Source organism: Zootermopsis nevadensis, unplaced genomic scaffold (assembly GCF_977971745.1).
Source record: "Zootermopsis nevadensis isolate Lab colony 2312 unplaced genomic scaffold, Znev_1.0 Znev_ptg000023l, whole genome shotgun sequence".
NCBI classification, from domain to species: domain Eukaryota; kingdom Metazoa; phylum Arthropoda; class Insecta; order Blattodea; family Termopsidae; genus Zootermopsis; species Zootermopsis nevadensis.
In genome coordinates this window covers 4,936,594-4,958,726 of record NW_028259155.1, presented here as the reverse complement: position 1 = coordinate 4,958,726, position 22,133 = coordinate 4,936,594, and the positions used below count along the sequence as shown (strand labels likewise).

The following is a 22,133-nucleotide window of genomic DNA, read 5'->3' as shown; positions in this document are numbered from 1 at the left end:
TAACTTCAGTTTGATACTTTTTTAATAATACTGATTCTGCCACAGTTATTTATTAGAAATATTGAAATTTATAGCAAAATAAAAGCTTTACACTTTATTTAACGTCGTTGTATCAGGTGATAAGTCTAAATGATCGTAATCAGGTTAGTGGAACAAATGGTAATCCAATGCCCTAATGGTAATATAGATGGTGGCATATATACACGGATTAATTAATTCTGTGCTGTAGCTAAATAGTGACTCATCATCTCCCGATTATAAAGCAGAAATCTGTATTACCTACAGGTCATAAGTTGCACTGTTTGTCTGCTTGTTCGATAGGGGATGTCACAAACAAAGAATCGAAGTCTTTTCCTGCCAGATAGATGGTGAATTGCATGTCTCTATATTTTGGAGTCTGAAAAGGATTTATCTACAAACGAAGATTTTATTTTATATCAAATGAATAGAAATAAGATTCTATCATGTTATTTATAAAGAAAGAGACTTTAGATTTCTGCTCAATTTTAAATAGGACCATCACAGTCTTACATTTAACGGTTCGCATATCCTCTGAGAGGTTTTTATTATATTTCTTCCATGGTAAGATTTTATATTACAAAATTATCGAATTAGAAGATGGCTGTCTTCTGGGTTATTCTGTTAAGTAGTCTGGCCTAGCTACTTATACGTACTGATTTTCACATCGACTAAGTATTCCTATCCTAATTGTATTTGTTGTGCGTGCGGTGTTATCGGGATTCGTGTCAAACCAGTTTTGGAAATACTGCTACAGTTATCACTAACAACAGTGAAAATGTAATAGCCTAAGGTTCTTGAAGGACGAGTCTCTATTGCACACACTCAAATTGACTGTCTGAGGATTGGGTGACCTGGTATTTACCACCGCGACGTTCAGACCACTTTCGTGGCCCACCTGGACTTCTAGTGGGATTAATAGACCCATATTCCTTGGGGCAAACCGATAGGAATATAAAGATGACAGCGCATTTAAATACATTGCCGAGGTTAAAAATATATCCATTTTTCGATACGTCTTCATGAAGTTGTGCTCAGTTATGGCAATAGTTTTATTTTTGATTTTCTTTAAAATATTTAAAGACGTGACTATTTTCAAACGGTTCTGTAATACTTTATTATAAACTGTATCAATAATTTTCTTTCTTCATTAGTATTTGTCCAGCATGTGCAGAGTCTACGTTTTTATCTCTCTTGGAGGATTGATCTGTTTTTTTTTTTTTGGACAATGATAGGACTCCTTGGATGAGTGATCAGCCTGACGCAAGGCCTCTACCTATACAAACACAGACTCGAACCCACGGTCGCGCGTGGTCACTGCGCCGGCTAAACTGTTTCAATAAATTAAATTTTTGAAAGGAAATTCTAATGTTTTAAGTTATTATAGCGTCTGATTAAGGATTTTGATTGTTAATACGAGGATTTTGTTATATATTTCATCTTAAATTTAGAATGTTCCAGTCCTATCATAACCTCCTTGTCCCAGCGGAATGGGTTGGGTTCTTGAAGGGTGGATAGTGGCGGAGGAAGAAGGGGCAGTTGGTATTGAAGGGGAAGGAGAGAAGAAAAAGATGAAATGAAAGAGAAATGGAGAAAGTGGTGGCTTCAAAACAAGAAGAACATGACAGACAAAGATCTTCTCTTCGGAAGGCCGTCCAGTTTGGCCAGCTAACGTGCATATATGGCTTGATCAGACGGCATTCGTAGTCCAGGCAGACATGAAATGAGAAGCTGTACAAATGTCCATAGTAGCCTAAGTCACTCATTCTTCTTCGAAATTGATATTACATCCTGGCAACCTGAAACGCGCGCTTCCGTATGACTTCGATCAATGATGACGTCATTGTGAGCACAGCGCTTGCCGATAATACAGTAATCTACTTAAACCGAGCACTAATTCGTCTATTTAAGATATTAATGTTTTAGATAATCTCCTTAACAAGTTAATTAACATCGATACCATAACCATGAAAATAAATCGCTGTATTGACTTAAGTTAATATTTAGGAAATGTTACTTTTTAGTATTATTTAGGAGCAGAGTTCCTTTTAGGAAACTTGTAGTCAATTGAATAAAAATTTACTTGGATTTTATCTATCGTCTAGTAAATATAAAACGTAAAACGACGTTTCGGAGATAGGGAATAGCTCTATCTAGTGGGCCCAACTGTGTAGGAACCTGAAGACGGAGATAGAGTCCCATCTCCGAAACGTCGTTTTACGTTTTGTATTTACTAGACGATGGATAATATCCAAGTAAATTTCTATTCAATTGACTCTTCACTATCGTCAAGAAGTTTTAGATTTGATAAACTGGTAGTCGCTTAGCTTCTTAAGAATTTTTATGACACTCGAAGTTTAATTTTCGTTAGATTTTCCTACTACAATTTCTATATGTAGGCCTGTGCAAATTTTATCTGCCCCATACGTGTTACCTATCGTATAATCCATGACTTGATAAACCTATTGTGGTTAATAACACAAATATGATGTTAATTACGTGATTTTATCCAACCTCCCGTGACTTCCTCCGACTGAAGGAAAATTAAACATTACGAATAAAATGTATCCGAGCTTAATAGACATGTCTTTTACAAAAGAAGGTATTATTCGAATTACGAATTTAAAATCGAGTCTTGTGGTATGAGAAACGTGACATGAACTGATTTACAAAAAATCAAATCTGATTTTCAGAGGGAAATTGTGAATGTGTCTCGCATTTCTTAATGTAAACCTCTTGTTATATCAATTTATCATTTCCTTACATCAGAAACATTCTTGACTCTGGATACCAAATTTACTAGAAAAATGTTCTTTCTCCTTCTGCGGGGTTACAAACTGGATTCCAAGATCATTTGTCTGTCGTGTCAACATTGACAATATCAGTACAAGAAAAACGATTCACGACATTAGCTTTGAAAATCTAAGCTTACTCTTTTTATGTGTAATTTTTAGGTTTTTTAACTTCAACGTAGCCCTGCTTAAATAGTTTCGAAGCCAATGAATTTTTTGTCTTTAGAAAATTGAGAAGTGATTTAGTCTTATTTTACAGATAATTATCGATTAAAATAAAAGTATTGTAATGTTACATTCAAATTACATATAAATGCAATTTTATATTAGATCGATCGTCTTTCTAAATTACAACGTTCTTTAATTTTTAATATTGCAATTTAAACCAGGTAAGACGTTTTGTAGTATTTTAACTTGATATCTATATAACGTATTTGAACGCTGAAACTAAAATGATGGAATATATTTAAATCGTATAGACGTACACATTAGAAGATGTTCGACACATTTTCATATCGAGAATCTATATTTTATTAGAATTATATTCTAGTCCCAATTCTGAACGAAATGCTAGTCTAATTATTAAGAATTGAATGTATATTATTTATATATAATCCAAGTACTTATCCGAATTCAGTACAGTAGACTATTGCTATGAAATTATCTAAATATTACAGTTGTTTCCATAAAACGTGCTATATATTTAGGTTCATAAAATTTTTAATCGATAAGATAGCTTAATATCGATATGAGCCCATAGATACGCTATGTGTATTCACGTCATCTAACGAATCGAGAAATTTATATTAATGTCAGTGAATTTACGTATTGCATTTAAAGTCTTGTACAGAAAACCCCTATATCCTGGACACCCCTTTATATTGGACACTTTTAATTGGAACCGGCGAATATCCTATAATTTTACATGTCCACAATACCTTATATCTTGGACACCCCTTTATCCTGGAACTTGAACACCTCTTTTGTTGTAAGTTGGACAGGTTCATGCACTTAACTTCGATGCTTTTGAGGGAAAGTTTTTCAGTTGCATATTTTGTTATTTTGAATTTCTGACTGATGAATGCCTCCTCTCTAGAGGATTGTCTTATGGACGTTGAACCCAGCATTGGAATGCATTGCAAGTGTTTAACCATTCTTTTGCTGAACCCTTAACTGGACTACACTATTGCAGAAGACACAATTTTAACTCCGCTTGCATTTGAGTTCAGACTGTGTTAACAAAAATGGAATTTTTGTTTTTGCGACGGGGAGGCGAAAATTAGTGGAATTAACTTTAGAAAATGTTATTGAGGCTGGGGGTGTAATGGGCAATGCATGGGAGTGGGCTTCAAAAGATTATTATTAATACTATTGTCATTAATTCTTAATTCAAGTAAGCCTACAGTAGTTAGTGTATGTAAGTAAATAGACCACAATCTGATTTTTATCTTTCTCTGTATCTTGGACACCTCTGTAAGTTGGACACATTTTCGTGGAACCACAAGTGTCCAACTTAGAGAGGTTTTACTGTACTAAATATTATCTGATCTTGAAGTGGTCGGAGGAAAATATAGTATTGATCTGCTTTGGGAGAACGTAATTTAACACATAAGCTGAAACAGAGTCAGAGTTTTATACTGATCTTATCGAAGAAATCTTAGAAATAAGTCATTTACATAAGTGATCCAATATCTTTGAAGAGATTTTTGTTAAAAGTATACTGATATTTTAAGCCAAATGCAGGGATTATTTATGTACGATCTTAAATTTTTTTTTGGCAGATTTCTTCTACTGTTTATTTAATTATGATATATTTAAGGAAATTGTGAACATTTAAAATTGTATATTATCGTATGGCAAGATAAATAATGAATAAATGATTTGAAATAATGTAGAAGGAAGCAGCCGTGGCCTAATTTAAATACCTATCATGGAATTTACCTGGAAAGACTTAGGGAAGCCGCTTAAAAAAGTTAGTCGGATAAACCTGTCGCTTGGCAGAGATTTGAACACGTTATGTCTCAAATACAGTGCAGGAATATTTATCATCCTACCTCGACGTTTGGTGTGACCAATTAATGAAGAGTATTACAACAAATTGTGTATTAAAAATATATTAAAATTAGCCGTCAATCACAATACAATATAATTAAAAGATTAAAATATCATTTTACGTTCCCTATCGAGTACTCGATTTACATGTGGAACATACACGACATGTTTCGGCTATATATAGCCATCATCAGGTGTTATGTATATAAACTTTTCACTGAATTACTGATATTTTACTGATTTTTAATGTTTTTTAGTTTTCATTTTTCTTATGATGTTCTTATCCTTGTCAGTAATTCAGTGAAAAGTTTATATACATAACACCTGATGATGGCTATATATAGCCGAAACATGTCGTGTATGTTCCACATGTAAATCGAGTACTCGATAGGGAACGTAAAATGATATTTTAATCTTTTAATTATATTGTATTGTGATTGACGGCTAATTTTAATATATTTTTAATACTATTTAAATAAATCACAATATGACGCATCTACAATATCTAACAAATTGTGTTTAAATCCGAGTAAATTATTCAATCTGACTCACATAATACTCTCTGAAGCAATATTTTGTGTTCTTTACAACATAATATTATGAGATTAAAATGGCTGTCTTGTGGGTTATCGTACCTTGTAGTCTAGTAAAAGCTTACTGACGTCTCATAGGCGATTGCTTGATGATAGAGGCATCTCTGAAACGTCCGTAAACTTATACCACGGTGCTACAAATTACAGAATTGGCCAGAAGCAAACAGCATACAGATGTAAACATGTCATCATTGGTCTTCTGATTCTTAACGCCGCGTAGAATTTCAGTTAGATATCGACGTTTCGGAAGAACACTGCCTCCATTTAAAGGGATGAAATTGAGACAATGTTTTCTTCTGAAACGTCGGTATCCATCTATAAGTTGACACGTGGTTACAACCAAGAATATCAACACGGACATTTGCCGTGAGAACTTTAAATTTTACATGCAAACAGATTTAATTTGCCTGTTTTTTATGAGAGAATTGAGTAAGGCATTATTTTTCTGTTAGACTAAATGTTTCAAATAAAAGTCTTTATGTACTCTACTGTAAACTAGAATGCAATAATGGTTTACATTATAGAGGATAATGCATGACTATGGAAGAAACTGCTTGGATGTTGATAATTTCAAAGGCACACATAAGATCAGCAATATTGTACTTTAATTGTGAGGAACTTTAATTTCATTTTAGATTTTACTAATTGGCTCGGATGTGGCTGTCATATATCTATAGTCGTTTTACCACAGTGTAATATTACGCACATGCTAGAAAGACAATGTACTTTCAACTCCATTACATCTAACTTAAAATACGAAGCAGAAATATTTTCTGCCTGGAATGTTCCTCTCGATAATTCGACGATTTGCACTTAAGTCAGCTGGGTCCAAGTGGCACCAGATGGCATTTGCGGACGTGCAAAGATATTTATCTACACAAATATCATACTAATCTAACACACTCACCAAGACTTTTTCATTATCCATATAATAATAAATAGATCCATTGGAATAGGAATTTAGTAAACTTATCTAATATAAATAATACACATTAATCGTTTCTGTTTATACAAGTCTCTAAATATTAAATTCTTCCCTGAATGTATTCTGAGCCGAAGTTTAGGAGCAGGGGAAGGCCCCAAAAACAACATTGGCCATAACAACCAGTACCCCCTGTCCGCTTCGACTCAATATTTTGATTGACAATGAGGTATGATATTAGAATATATAATATAACATGTTTAAAACGAGGGTAGGAGAATGTAACGCTACTGACTGTAAAATATTTCTCCTCTAGTTTAGGGATGCCAGTTCCGATAGATTGGAACTGACGAAAACAATGTTTGTCATTCTGTCGGTCACTTTGAAATCAAGTCTGTCGGTACAGCCGTCTCACAGGGTAATTGTTCGCGAAGATGTCTGTCGAACATTGATTGTACTTCTGTCTCTGAAACCCTGAGTTTGTTTTAAGGACAGCTTGGAAGTCATTTTAGGATAAATATATATATGACATGAAATAAGATAGGAATCCACGAACACTGCTGTTTTTTGTCATCCAAGTCAGGAAATTTTCAGATTTTTTTTTTTTTTTTGAGCAAGCTAGGCGATGATACAGTGGGGTTCCCAGTCTATGAGAGATCAATAGGAACTTTGAAAACATCACCTCATATTTTATTTTGCAACAATAGTGTGTCCTTCGATAAACTGGGAACCTAAAACGGACTTGACTCAGTCTTTTAAAAATGTTCTTTTTGATGATGTATGGTATTCTGTGAAATATACCAATTCATCAAACAAAGGGGAAAAAAAACACAATAATACACATACAGACACTTTGGAAACTAAATCACAGGTGTAGCTTTCTCCGCCATTTTGATAGGCTTTAACGCAAAGTACAATTTATATTTTGTGATTTCCTCGAATGCTAAGCTGGCGTTAGTGTAAAGGAGACTGTTAAGGGCTCGGATAATTTCTCTTTGACAGGGAGAAATACGAGTGAAGGAACAAACTTCCGGTCCAGTTGGAGTTGTTCAGAACTTCGCGATCCATTGGGTTCTTCCAGAAGAAACGGTTGCATGATGAATTGATCCAAAAAAGGCGTTTGATTTTGAGGTACGGCGTAAGAAGCTGGGACCTGAGACGTTCTAACTGCCTCTTGTAACTTTTTCTTTACTTCATCCGTGGCAAAGTCTTTTAATTCTAATAACTCCTCTGTTTCTGGTTCTTGCCGTGTTTCGAACTGATTGATTTCAGACGTGTGATCTTTTCTGATATGCTTCTTCACAATTACCATATGTAGTGATGAGAATCCGCAACAAGTGCATTTATATAAACCATTTGGAGTTACCTTGATAGCAGTTGTCTCAACGGAACTGGAAGGTACTGTTTCGAGGTTGTCGGTTGAATTCGAAATGTGCCTGTTTTGTATATGCGCCAAGCAATTTTCTCGAGATCTGAAACGTTGAAAACACTTCGAACACCTAAACTTGTATCTCCCCCCACCAGTATTGCTAGTATCTTCTTCGATAACTTCACATTCGGACTTGTCTTCTGTCTTTGTACGTTCTACGTTTTCGTCATTCTTTGGAGACTGTTGTTGAACAAATTTAATTTGTTCTCGTAAGTTCCCAATTTGGGGTTGATAAGAGGCTAGTGGAGATGGGCCAGGGAAAGGATTTAACACGCCTGAGAACTGATGAGTCAAGACGTGATGTTGGAATACGTCGGCCTGGAGGAATCTCTGAAGACACACGGGACACTGAAAAGGTTTTGCTGGGTCAGGCAGCTGTTGTGTTGGCAGTCCTGTATGGGATCTCTCATGGATAAACAGAAAAGCTAGAACGGGTGTCGTAAATGGACAGTAGGAACAATTATAGCTTTTTAATGACGAATCTCCGGTACCAAAAAGACTTGCTAAAACGTGATGTCCACCTGTTTCGACTGTTCCTTCCATAGGCATCATGGCGGACGGTCGTGATGATCGATGATGATCTTGAGTACTCCAACTGTTTGGTATCTTCAAAGTGGGACTGTAAGTGGGCCCTGGAGGGACAGATGAATGATTTATTATCCCAGAGCTACTTATTGTCTGTAACTGATGTTTTTCTTGTTGGGAAATTAATTGATATTGATTTTCCAAATCTTTCCATTTCTGTATTCCATTCTCACCGTGATCGCTTAAGAGATGTGCCTTAAGCCACTTTGTACTTCGAAAGCGGCGATCGCATATTGAACAAACTTCAGTGAAGTGACTGAAATATCGGTGATTCAGATCACTCAATTCGGATGGTTTCAAAGCCTGATCAGGTTCTAATTGATATTGCACGTTGGGTCCATTGGTATTGTCCCTTGAGGTGTGGTTCATGGACATGTCTTCAACAATCCCATGGAGTTTTTGTTTGTGAACCCGGAGAAAATACTTGCTACATAGTTCCTTGTTGCAGATGTCACATATTACGCCACCGATTTGTGCCCCGTTTTCTATCTCAATGCCATGCATTCTTTGCATGTGAGTCTTCATGAAGTATTTATTGCACAGTCCCTTGTTACAGATTTTACAATAACTGCTCGTTGGTGTCATAGAAATTTGTTTGTCTGATCCCACAATATTTACAGGTGGAATATGAGTCTCTTGTGGGGACTTACTGTCTAACTCCTCCTTAATCAAGCTGTTAATCATCGTATTCGATGTAGTTGCTCCCGTAGAAACAGGACAGTTGTTATGAAATTCTTCGACGTGTTGTTTAAGTTGATAATGGGTAAAGAAGTCTTTCTTACACGAAAAGCAATACGTCTGTGTGTCTATTAGAGGAGGTATGTCAGTTTGTTCCAATGATGGATTTTTTTGTTTTTCATCGATATTTTGAGTCTCCATTAAAATTCCGTGTTCCGTCATCATATGTGCTGTAAGGCAATAATGATTTTCAGATACTTTGCTGCAAATTTTACAAGTGGTCATTTTACTTACATTGAGATTATTCAATTGTAATATCATGGTTTGAAGTTTTTGAAGATCTTCACTAATGGTGTCTTTTCCATCATTACTGTTACCGACATTATTATTATTGAAAGATACAGTTTCACACGTAGATTCAACTGTCTTTTTAGACAAGTTTTCGTCACTGCAATTAGCTTTTACGTCATCCTGAACTTTTTCATCGAGCTCGGTTAAATCTGTTTGTATGCCTCTCCTCTCGAGTTCGGAAACGTGCAAATATGCTCGATGTACCTGCATCAGATAGAAACTTTGAAACCGCCGTCCACAGATATCACATTCTGGATCATCGCTGTCAGAGAAATCATTTCGTATTTTCTCACCTGAATCTGAACTATTGGTACTTTGCTCACCTACAATTAAATTCAATGGACTCGTCTGATTGTGACTCCATGGAGTACTGCTGGTACCCACGGCCTTGCCGTCACCGTCTGAAATATATATTCCGTGTCTTTTCATCTTATGCGTCCTTAAGAAATATTTATTACAATATTCCTTGCAACATATCTCACAGAACGCATCGGCATTAATGACACCTAACTTTCGTAACTTGTCTGAAGGTGATAACGCGATATCTTTGGAATTTTGTTGAGATGGAATCGGAGAATTCTTGATGGATTTTATTGAGGTATTTTCGATACATTCTCCAACGGAACGCCCATCCTCTGATTCTTGTTCAGATTCTTCTTTTACCTTTGATGTTTCTGCAGATTCGTCTGTGATGGAGTTTGCTGGACTGCGTTTTATTTCCAAGTCCACACGAAGTTCTTGTACCTCAGAAATGTCGTTGGAAACTGCCTCTACGACGATGGACCCGGTATCTGAACCGGCAGATGCACTACCCCGTTCCTCTATATCTAACTTTCTAATGCTGTCTGGTAGATTCAAGAACGTTGCATTTCCTGACGGTGTTAGTGTTTCGTCATCAATCCCATGAATTTTTGCTTTGTGGCGTCTAAGAAAATATTTGTTGCAGAATTTCTTTTGACAAATATCACAAAATGCTTTCGTCTGTCCGTTTCCAGATATCTGGTTCATGATCACAGATTCGGATATTTTTGGAGTAGCTGTAAGGGTTTTGAGGTTTGGTGTCACTGGCGTGGGTGGTGTAATTCGTGAAATATTTAAATTACTCTGAATCAATGGAGTTTGGTATTGGGTTGCAGGAATTACGGCACTACCAATTGTCGTTATAGGACCATCGACGTATATGCCATGTTTATTTGCTTTGTGGGTCTTCAGAAAATATTTGTTGCAAAATTCTTTATTACAAAGTTCGCAAAACGCATCTGGATTAAATATGCGTATTTGAATTGTATTGGGAGTTTGGCCTTGGGGTTTGGTGACTGAGGAAGTTGAGTTAAGCCCTGAATTTTGTGAGATGATTGGTAAAATCAGATGTGGCGCCAATGGCATGTAACCAGGTACAGATATTTTATTATCAACAAAGGTTCCAAAATTTCCAGAATCTGAAGTCTGTGGTAATGCTACTGGTGGTTTGGTCCCATACATTATATCATTAGATTTATTTCGGAACTCAGACATTAGAGAACCCATTACGAAATCTGTAGGTGAAGTCGAATTTGTGGTTGGTAAATGGGAAAGGTTTAGTGGTATTTCTGCCTTCCCGCTTAGTAAATTATCGAAGCCTACCGTGTGTTGTAACTTACTTTGAAAATATCCGTCCTCAGTGTGAAACTTGAGATGTTCACTGGAGTGTAAAATCTCTGGACAGTAAAGGCATTGTGAAGAATTATGATTGTGTATCTCAACCAGATCCGAGTCATTTTCGGACGTGTGATTCAGTTGTAGTTTCGTATCCTTATGGGTTGAATTTGATGTCACTTCACTGTGAATCTTACCTTCACTGCTGGCTTCAACTTCGTCTTCACTGGGTGGTTCTGTGAGCGAAAAGAGACGAACTGGTTTCGATTGTTTCCGTCTTTTCTTGGCCTGTGATTGGTCGGGTTCTGTCGGACTGTCCTGAAATGGACGCTTACAGCTTGGAGTTTCGGTGACGTTGTCCAGCGCTTTGTCCTCGTAATGGTGGTGTTCTGGTTCGTCACTGGAATTGGATGAATCTTCACAGTAGCTGTACACCGTGTCTTTGATTCCATTTCCCGTTGCAGCAGCAGTTAAGTCAACAACGGCGGAAGTCATCTTGTCGTGTGTGGTGTTATCGTCTTGAAGGTTATACACTACTGTTGGTCTTCATGCATAATGTTGGTTACAGCCCTGTAACAAGCATCAATATTAGAAAAGCCAATGTTGAATTTGCTTATTTATTTATCAGTTATATGATACTTGTAAGACTTGAGGTTCTCACAGCGGTGAATATGAAGATTTCTGTCTTCTGGGTTATTGCGCTGTGTAGTCTGGTCGATGTTAACCAACGTTTCAGAGGTCATACTGCCTCCGTCATCAGGGCGATGAATCGCCCTGATGACGGAGGCAGTATGACCTCTGAAACGTTGGTTAACATCGACCAGACTACACAGCGCAATAACCCAGAAGACAGAAATCTTTATATGATACTTTTTTAACAACTGGATCTAGGGGTTAGAATATCGCTGTAAGTATCAATGTAAAGTTCATGGGATTAAATTGACTTTAGCCTACGTCACTAGCTTCAGGGATGGAATGAAAGCAAAAGAATGTAGAACCAAAGATATTTAAAGAAACAAACAAATAGATCGAGCTAAATATTACTGTCTCTGGGATATATTTCTTACTGTAGGACAGTACCTGATCCTTATTTGAAACCCCTCTTAAATCTCTTAAGGGTACTCGTCTCGAATAATATATTTCTGAGATTTTATTTAGAAATTTATTTTCTCCTAGCTTTCAGCTTTCGTCTCCGTCTGCTCCGGCTTCATCAGACCCTAAATAATATTCGAAATTGTTAAATAAATCTCTAATTTTATTTATACCTATAATGATGACATCGTATTTCTGAAATGTTTATCATTTCCTAAAGTTTTTTTTTTTTACAGAAGGTTGGAGACAATTACACAATTAGGAACTCTGTAATTTGTACTCTTCGAAACTATTATTAGTGTTATCAGATCAATGAGGATGAGACGTAGACAGAAAAAATAAATTCACATTCAGTAACATCATTTCGTTATGATCCATTTTAATATTATCCTTCCATCTGCCTCAATTTTTCCGTGTCGTCTCTTCCCTTCAGGCTTTCCAACAAAAATCCTACCGTGTTGTGGATTTGCATATGGAGGTACGCCGTTCGAATCTTGTTAAGGTTGATAAACGATAATAATAATAATAAAGTGAAGATATTCGACAGCTTTCTTTCTCACTGAGATGAGTAGGAAGATGGCTGCCTTATAGGTTGTAGCGCCGTGTAGTCTGATAGAAGTTTACCGACGTTTCAGAGGTCATTGCTGCCTCCGTCATATGGGTGATAAGTAAAGTGAATGAATGAGTTTACAGTCGCCCTAATTATGGAGGCAGCAAGGATCTCTGAGACGTCGGTAAACGTCTATGAGACTACACGGCGCTACAACACAGAAGACAAACTATTTTTATCGAGTATTTCATAAATACCTCCAGGAAATCGAGAATGTTTAAAAATATATTTGTATAACGAATCAGCCATTCACACAAGCCGTTGGAGAATATTTTATCTTAGTCTTAGAAGGAAATGTGACAACATTTAGCTTTTATTAGTCAGAAATTAATTTATTGTTTCGGATTCCACCTTCCAGGTCTTGTTAACTTCCGATTTAATCTGATTACTGCCCTGAAAGTCGCCAATAACAGGCCGAGTGTAGTCGACTTAAAATATACCAATCGACCATAGATGATCGTCTTCATCTAGGCTCCGATAATACAGCGATAATACGTGTGACTCGTATGTAGACGGTAAGTGTTTCGAATCCCGTCATAAAACAGCAATCCTGACTGATAATCCAGGAAAATGTATTAGGAGCTCTGAGTAACCTTTGTAGTTCATGCATCGTCATTATATTTTCCATGCGATAAATGGTTTAATTAACGAGTCAACAAATTCATTATTTTTTTTTTAATTACATGATCGAAATCTTTATAACATTTCCCTCAGTATTTTGTTAGTAATTTGAGAGCGAATTTATACAGAAATGCAGTATTAAACTCCATCTTTACAAATCAGTAGTAAATTGAACATATTTTGATATATTTTAAGTATAATCATGAAACAAAACTTTACAATTTGTAATCTTAACTAAAATTTATTTATTATTGAATTAATAAGAATGAAGCACGTATGATTGTGAGAAATTTCATTTTTCCATTTTAATATTATTATGTTATCTATACCTAGGTCTTCCGTGTTGTCCTTTCTCTTTAAATTTACGAGTTATAATTTTATATTCATATATCATCTACTAAGTGTCTAGCCATTCTTATTCATCCAGATTTATACAATAGTTCATCTTGATTATAATATAACGTAAATTTAAGTATTTGCCATACATATCAACTAACTCATATTATGTAGTACAAACGCTAGTCCACTAAGAATCGTATTTTCATGAAAATATAAAAATCTGTAATGATAAAATTAGTTACAGAGCTTTAATATTTATGAAATATAAAATATTAATCAGTTTAAGGTTTACATGCGTCATGTTTGTGTTTTTGATTAAAATATATAATAAAATTCAGGTCAATACACAAAACTTTATTTGGATGTTAAAATTTAAAATTTAAATGTTAAAATTTTAAATTTTAAATTTTAACATTTAAATTTTAAATTTTAACATCCAAATAAAGTTTTGTGTATTGACCTGAATTTTATTATATATTTTAATATTAATCAGGCTTACTTAATTGCCTGAGTGTGAAGTAAAATAGGTTTTTTATTTGGAATTTATGTATTGATTTAATTTGTTACGAGTTATACTGAATAAAAACGTGTTTTTCTTCAGCAAATGTGTGCAAATGCTATTTAAGTGTTCAGAATGAAGTACATCTGCAGTCCTCTGCCATAATTTCCTGTTTACAGTGCAAAATTATTTATCATCCACATAACACTCGTGGAAAAATTATGACACGTGAATATAAATAAACAGAATGAATTATTGATACGTAAACAGTACCGACCTGCTTTTAGTACAGTAATTTCCAAACACACAACATGATAATATGTACCTATGTTTTACTGGGTTTGTCAGTTGAAGGTGAGGTGTTAAGATAAAACAACAGTATAACTAATGCGATAGACACAATACAAATATGAGGGAACATTAATTAAAACAGGTTTATTTCTCGTGGAACGCACAAGATTTTATTGTGTGTACTATACCAGCTTCATCTGGATTCGAAGTTATATCTGATTGGCTTAAATACTGAGTGAATTTTTACTCAAATCTAAAACTTCTTGACGATGGTGAAGAGTCAATTGAATAAAAATTTACTTGGATATTATCCATCGTCTAGTAATAAAACGTAAAAAACGTAAAACGACGTTTCGGAGATGGGGCTCTATCTCCGTCTTCAGGTTCCTACACAGTTGGACCCACTAGATAGAGCTAATCCCTATCTCCGGACCTTTCTTGGATATTATCCATCGTCTAGTAAATATAAAACGTAAAACGACGTTTCGGAGATGGGACTCTATCTCCGTCTTCAGATTCCTACACAGTTGGGCCCACTAGATAGAGCTAATCCCTATCTCCGGACCTTTCTTGGATATTATCCATCGTCTAGTAAATATAAAACGTAAAACGACGTTTCGGAGATGGGGCTCTATCTCCGTCTTCAGGTTCCTACACATTTGGGCCCACTAGATAGAGCTAATCCCTATCTCCGGAGATAGGGATTAGATCTATCTAGTGGGCCCAACTGTGTAGGAACCTGAAGACGGAGATAGAGCCCCATCTCCGAAACGTCGTTTTACGTTTTTTACGTTTTATTACTAGACGATGGATAATATCCAAGTAAATTTTTATTCAATTGAATTTTTACTCAGTCCTATAATTTATCATTCATGAAAATCCATTACATTTTCTGTGTAGTATTTATATCGAAGTTTATACGTTTATGCTCCCTACTATCTTGAAACATTTAAAAGTCGTGAATATTGTTTTATGGTAGCATTTAGTAGTCTACAGGAGGAATATTATATTTTGAAATTTCTAATATTATCGACAGGTCATTTGTAATGAAAGTTTAAAAACTAAAATGGACAGGTAATATATGAATCTATGTAAAGAAATTAAAATCCCTGCCAAAATTTGAGTATATTAACGTGGAACTTAAATAAATCAAATGGGAGGTGTGGAGTGGATTCAGATGGCTAAGTATAAGACCCTGGACGGGCTTACATTAACGTGATAATGAACCTTCTGGTTTAATAAAAGCGGGTGAATTTGACTAACTGGATCGTTAGTTTCAGGGGAAGGTCTGAGCAAAAGAGTTGATATTTCAAAAGGATATTTTCCTTAAATTTTGCATGTAAATTTCATATGAACTTTTATATAGACAGATTATTTTTTTTGAGTAATTAAATAATTTTTACAAATAATAAATAATTTTAAATATATGATGAACTCATAGCTTTGGATACAACGACGGTATTGTTTTTCCTTGAACTTAATTTCGTATTTTAACGGAGAATTCTTTGCAATTCTGGATATGTCCTGGATGTACTCGAAACTAATACAAACGGAGCTACTTACACTATGTTCAAGAATGTAGGGTCATGTGTTTAGTTTACAGATAGGCGTCCGCTGTATTTATCAATTTGTAAATGGGATGGAGGAATAAATATAGGGACGGAAATAATTATAATATTTATTATTATACACAATCGATATTTAAGTAAAAATAATTAAAATACTCGTCGAAAAATTCATTTTGAATTTTGAACATTTATAATTCAGTCATTTTAACTATATATATAATATTATATATAATATTATATTATAATAATATATATATTATAATATTATATATAATAAAAAAGTTCAAAAAGCAAAATACAAAGTAATTATAAAAATTATATAAACGAAATAATTAATACGATCAACATTGAATTCCACAACAGTAGTTTCAATACAGGAATTTATCTTATCTCCATAAATATCCGAATATAATATGGAATATAAACTATCAAATGACGTGAATAAGCACCTCTTAATCTCATACACTCATTTGACAGCAGTAGCTACATTGCATGTCAAGCTTTAACGGTCCACTAAATAAAGAACGATTTTTATATTAAACCATTTTCGTCATCTGTTGTCGTTATTGAAGAATGGCACAGAATTATATAACGAAAAATAAAAATACTAATATGTACTTTTATTTTGTTATCGCATATTATATTTAACCTAACATGACGTCTGTTTATATGAAAATTTGTGCGACCACTGGTCCTAGGAATTTATTCAACTTTCGTGCAGTTGGGTTTATGGGAGCAGTGGACTGTAACAAAGTTATGAATGATTTGGATTGATACCTTCTGGAAAAATACTGCTATTAAATTATTACTTTTGTCTAAAAACATTTTGAACGTTGGAAGAAGAAGAAGAAGAAGCAGAAATTAAACTAAGGTTGTGTATACACGGACCGCTCCGTGGCGACATCGAGCAATCGACACGGGTGTCGACAGCAGTAGTCATTGCAGCCGCCAGTCGTCGCCACCGTTCTCGAATAGGATTATCAGTTTCAAGATGGATTGTTTTTTATAAAGCAATGATTATGGCATGAGCAATTCGTAAGACTTAAAAACGTACCTTGGTACAGTACTTTTATTTTCCGTCGTTACACAAGCTTATTGTTAAAATCATATAAAATTTTCACATAAAATTGTTACATTTTAAAATTGACGACATGTTTCGATATACAATTCTATCATCGTCAGGTCTATCAAAATTAAAATTAAAATCTGGTGTATCTGTTGCTCTGCTTATATTGCTTATGTTTTATCCGTTTTTATTACATCTCCAGGCTTCTTTCATTTAATTTTGGAGACGCGTCTGGGTGCCTATATCTGCAAAATCAATTTTAATTTTCATATCGTGATTCTGGCTACCGACATAGGAAATGGAATAATATTACTCTAATTTTATATTATTTTAAGGAATTACTCAAATATATCGTAATACAAGCAAAAGAAATACAATCACAAAATATAAAGTATTATAACATACCGGGTTGTGTGTGAGGTGCGTGTCCGTTGTTATTGAATGTAATGTATTGAATGTAAGATATAAGCTGTACCTTGGTAATTGAATGAGACCTGATTCTAAATATAAATTAACGTGAAGTAAATTATTGTATGTAGAATGTAACCAAATAAGCACAGAACGTGATGAACATTCTCACAAAGTTAGGTTACCAGCAGTGTGTTTAGAGAATCTCTTTCTGTATTATTAAATAGCTGTATTCCACAGTTCTGGTTGAGATTCAGTGTCAGAAATTAAATCTTAGGTATTTACTGATTTTATATTGACGAGTTTCCGATGGATTCTAAGTGAGAATTGAAAAGTGTCTCGTATGGGCGTGTTCATTTAAAACAATGGTCTCTGCTACACATTATACTACATCCCGTGTCGCTGGCTTCGACGATACCAGACGAACACATGCAGTTATTTAATTCAACGGTCCGCCTCAAGATGTCACGCCGATTGAAACACGTATACCAACCTTAGGTATCGGTGTATATAATAATAAATGCTGTCAGACGCAATTAAGTGGACCTTACTCTACTTAATTTTGAAAACATTGAACATGGACTGATTACGGTTTATTATTATGTATCATAGTATCAGAACTTGTTTTGGATATAGCACGGGAGTGATTAGACTTACTTTGCATGACCTAAAGTAATTAGAATGAGAAACTAACACTCGATTAATGATCCAACATATTTGTACTGAGTTCTTTACTCTTATTATCAAATGCTCTAATTAGACGTGTTATACATATATATATATTATAAGTACTTCAGTGTTACAAATGCTTGCTGCTAGACTAGGCATTATAAACTTTAGGATCCCGTTTGATTGATTCTTCTTTGTTTATTTAACTTCGTTTTTACGTACTTTTGTAACACAGCTTCGAGACGTAAAATGGGAAAGAAATTGTCGTGTATTTTCTCCAGGTAACTCCAGGTATACTAACCCTGAAATTTCGTGAAGCCATTGAGTAAAACGACAAAGACTTTAGGTTAATCTGATAATTTGTTGTAACGGGATAAATGTTATTGTCCTAAGGGAATAATAAAAATTAGACCACCCTGATGTAAGGTATGAGAATGTTTACGAATGTCGATGATAGAATTAAGAGACGAAACCAAAGTGATATTTTCATGTGCCATAGATACCAATTTCCACATTTAAAATTGTTTGGCCCGGTTAGGACTTACATCGTATTCTTTACAGATACAAAGTTGGCAAAACTGTCCATTTGAACGCTATTTATTATCCAATCGGTTAAGTTGGTATTAATTATAATTGTATGTTGAATCATTTGAGATTGTCTCCTGGGAGAATTTGTAACGCAAAAACAGAAAATCCCTCTAAAATTTAAAGAAAAACTGCTTTTCGCAAGATTTAAAACCTGATTCTGTTTCATAATCTTGATATTGTTATTTCCATCTGAACATTAACTTTCGTTCTCAGAAAATATATCGAGTCCTGGGGTTGGCATCTCCACAGTGCTAACTGAAACTGTTTTAAAATTCTGTTTCATTCTGTTGAATATTTATAAGAATCATCCATCATCAGGACCATGAGCCCTGATAATGGAAGGAGAAAGGAGGATTTCTGAAATGTTGGTAAAATTCTGTCAGACTACGCTGCATTACAACTCAGAAGACACAAATCTTTATAACGAGTGAATTATATTATTTTTTGTGAAAACTGGAAAAAATTCTTTTAATACTATATCGTACACTATTATATATTTTTCTATTATGTAAATAATTTTCTTCACATATGTTTATAGCATTATTTGTATTTTAAATTTCTAAATTATTAAAAAAAAATTCCCAACTCATTTTTATCTGTTTTCCTTCCCTTGTACACTTCTTGAACACTGGTCCTTTATGGGATTACCACTTCAATAAGACATGCCTTTTTATTTATCGTTATTAAAATTAGAAACAGTTTGTATAAAGATCTGCTTACGTTTCATGCTGCAGAAGTGGCTGTGTGGGGGATTCCCCACGTATGACAATCTTCATGTAAAGTACCCATCGTTATTGTACGATCTAAATTTAAACTAGAATATAATGAGATATTTTACCAAAATTTCTCATTATCATAATTCATGGCAATCTTTTCAAGAATTCTCAATATATTACACGCTTACAGACGAAGTTATTTTAATATATGATTTGTAGGTCTGTAAACGCGCCTGAAATCATAATGTAACCAAACAAGTTACAATATGGTGGCATTTTAGTTTAATGAAATAGTCGTCTGCTTACAAATGAGGGCTAAACTGAGATGTAGAGGTTTGTTCTTAAAATGATTTGTGAGTTCACTTATAATATCCTAGTATTCTGGTTCACAAAACAATATATATGTTTCAAATTCGTTAATGCTTATTAGCTACTGTCACCCCAAATAGTTTTTATCGCTTCTAATGGCACGTAATAGCACATTGAGAACAGTGTTTTATTATATCTTCTAATTTGCAGGCTCGGTTCTATAGTTGTATAAACCAAACAGTGCATTCCAAGTAGAAAGTACTGTCATTTGCTAGGAGTATTATGTTTTATATCGGACCAGTCACATACGAAATTAATAAAGGTTTTGATAAACACTGATAGTCGGATTTCATGCGTCATAACATTAATCATAAGTAGTTGATTCCTATTTCGTGTTCCTAACGGAATTTTGTTTGACACGCCTCTAGAATTACTATTCAAACTGCCATAGCGTCAGGCTCCAATGTTGACATCGAATAGCACTAAATGTAAATACGTCACTTCCTGTTGTTATAAGAACGTCTTTAATGCTTGGACTGTAATGGGTACATTGCAACTAATGATGCTGATTTATCAATTAATATGGATCGTGTAAGCAAATGGTATATGGGACAGGTTATTCACTGTTCAATGAAATCGTTAATGAACCCTATACCATAATTTGGTATTTATTAAAAAAGGTACAAGTTATCACAAGGGACGTATACAGTCAGATGAGTTGATAGTTACTGAAAAAATTGTAGTTCGTGTCTCTAAGAGTGTCATTTATCTTATGGATATTGAGAGATATACAACACTATTTTATGTACCTACAGATTTGATAAATAAATTTAATATTTTCCTTTGTGTCTAACGGGAAAACTATTATTTGCCTGACGATTAAGGAAAACACTGGACCACTCTGGTATAGTTTACTAAAATATAAAATTTCGCCTCTCCTAAATCAGAATTTAATACACTCGTTACTACTTACGACATTTATAATTTTAGTAACGGTATTGCTATTCTGTGGAAAAAAACAGTGGCTATTGTGGGCATAAATGTAACTCCATCTGCATTGGATCAACGCAGATCGATTCTAAAACTATTTAACAACGCTATATCAACTGGAAAGGTTATTTATTCGGCATCCTGAACAGATAATCATGCAACGTTCGTTGGGAGGTATTTTGAAAGAGGTGGTAGTGGCTTCTCGCTGAATAATGAATTAGCCTGTAGGTACTGAGTAAAACCGCTAAAATGTCTGCCAAGTTAGCCAGTCCTCCTACTTAACACTTCCGTTCCAACTTTTTATTAGAAAGACTTTATTTTCTTCGTCCATTGTAATAAAAATGAAGTCTTTACTGAGCTTTAAATGAACATTTTATGGTATCTGGAGATAGCGGGATATGTTTATTTTACTGAATTGATGCATCAAAGAAACGCAATGAATGAGGACTGTTTTCAAACCGATATAACTCGTTCATATCGTGTTAATGCGCGCCATAAAAGATCTTAAATCTCTGGTTCATGAAGCCTCCGAATTTTTTTTTTTAAAAATAAAATTATGCTAATAGATGTTTTTTTAAATTTCGATTATATTGGTTTAATTTTATGTCTGAATTGATTACTTGTACATGTAAATTATCTGCTAACACCCAACTGTTCCATTCATATTTGAACATAATTCCTATAAACGTCTACCATCGACAGCTGTCAAAGTCAACATAAGATATGTAACCAATATATATGATATTACGTAAATCTTTAATCAAAATATTACCGTTTGGCTAGTGAAGAGAAACTTTTATATATTGACGCCAAAATAAATGCAACTTTGAGTTAACTCATTGCTTTCCTGTGATAAAATCTGAGCATCATTTCTCATCGTCTAACTCACCTGTTTGTAAAGAAGAAGTAGAAATTATAATTTGGAAACTGCAATATGATCTTCCACATATTGGACAAATATTAACCATACCGGTTCACTGATTGAAATGGTATTTATTCGATTAAGCGGAAAATACATAGACTTTGTGTGCTTATAACCTCACGTTTTCAACATACAACTTAAACTAAGTGATAGCGAACTTAAACTTTTCCAGAAATGATACATTCATTTCAGAAGTACACAAAATTCTCGGTTTTGAATAAGGGATAACGTTTAGGAGATGTACAGATGAAAGTTTACGACCACTCCTTGGATTTATAAAATTCGATCACAAAAGGAATATATATGTAAGGGAACAATTGAATGTTCAAGACACAGTGGAAGTCTCAAGTGATGTTTTAGAAAATTGAAAAAAAACTAAGAAACAATGCA

General features: G+C 34.4%; 2 protein-coding genes and 1 long non-coding RNA gene across 9 annotated transcripts in view; 1 reads left to right on the top strand and 2 right to left on the bottom strand.

Annotated features, from left to right (window-relative positions):
• LOC110831136 (uncharacterized) overlaps positions 1 to 22,133 on the top strand; it is a 162,661-nt gene that overhangs the window by 106,765 nt on the left and 33,763 nt on the right. Inside the window, exon 2 of one of the 6 annotated variants that reach the window (XM_087354345.1) lies at positions 13,116 to 13,272. The exons of the other annotated variants lie outside the window; for them this stretch is intronic. The gene's annotated coding sequence lies outside the window, so the exon portion shown is untranslated. The remainder of the gene's footprint in view (positions 1 to 13,115; positions 13,273 to 22,133) is intronic. 6 annotated transcript variants of the gene reach the window in all.
• LOC110831135 (uncharacterized) overlaps positions 6,014 to 22,133 on the bottom strand; it is a 30,930-nt gene continuing 14,810 nt past the window's right edge. For both annotated transcript variants that reach the window (XM_022066785.2, XM_022066784.2), the window contains exon 2: positions 6,014 to 11,625. In XM_022066785.2, the coding sequence (XP_021922477.2) occupies positions 7,321 to 11,550 (4,230 nt within the window). In that variant the 5' untranslated portion in view covers positions 11,551 to 11,625 and the 3' untranslated portion in view covers positions 6,014 to 7,320. The remainder of the gene's footprint in view (positions 11,626 to 22,133) is intronic.
• On the bottom strand, positions 17,290 to 17,773 carry LOC147872869 (uncharacterized). The gene is made up of 2 exons (XR_015536653.1): positions 17,547 to 17,773; positions 17,290 to 17,386 (listed from the first exon to the last, which is right to left on the bottom strand). It is a non-coding gene; the product is annotated as an uncharacterized LOC147872869 (long non-coding RNA).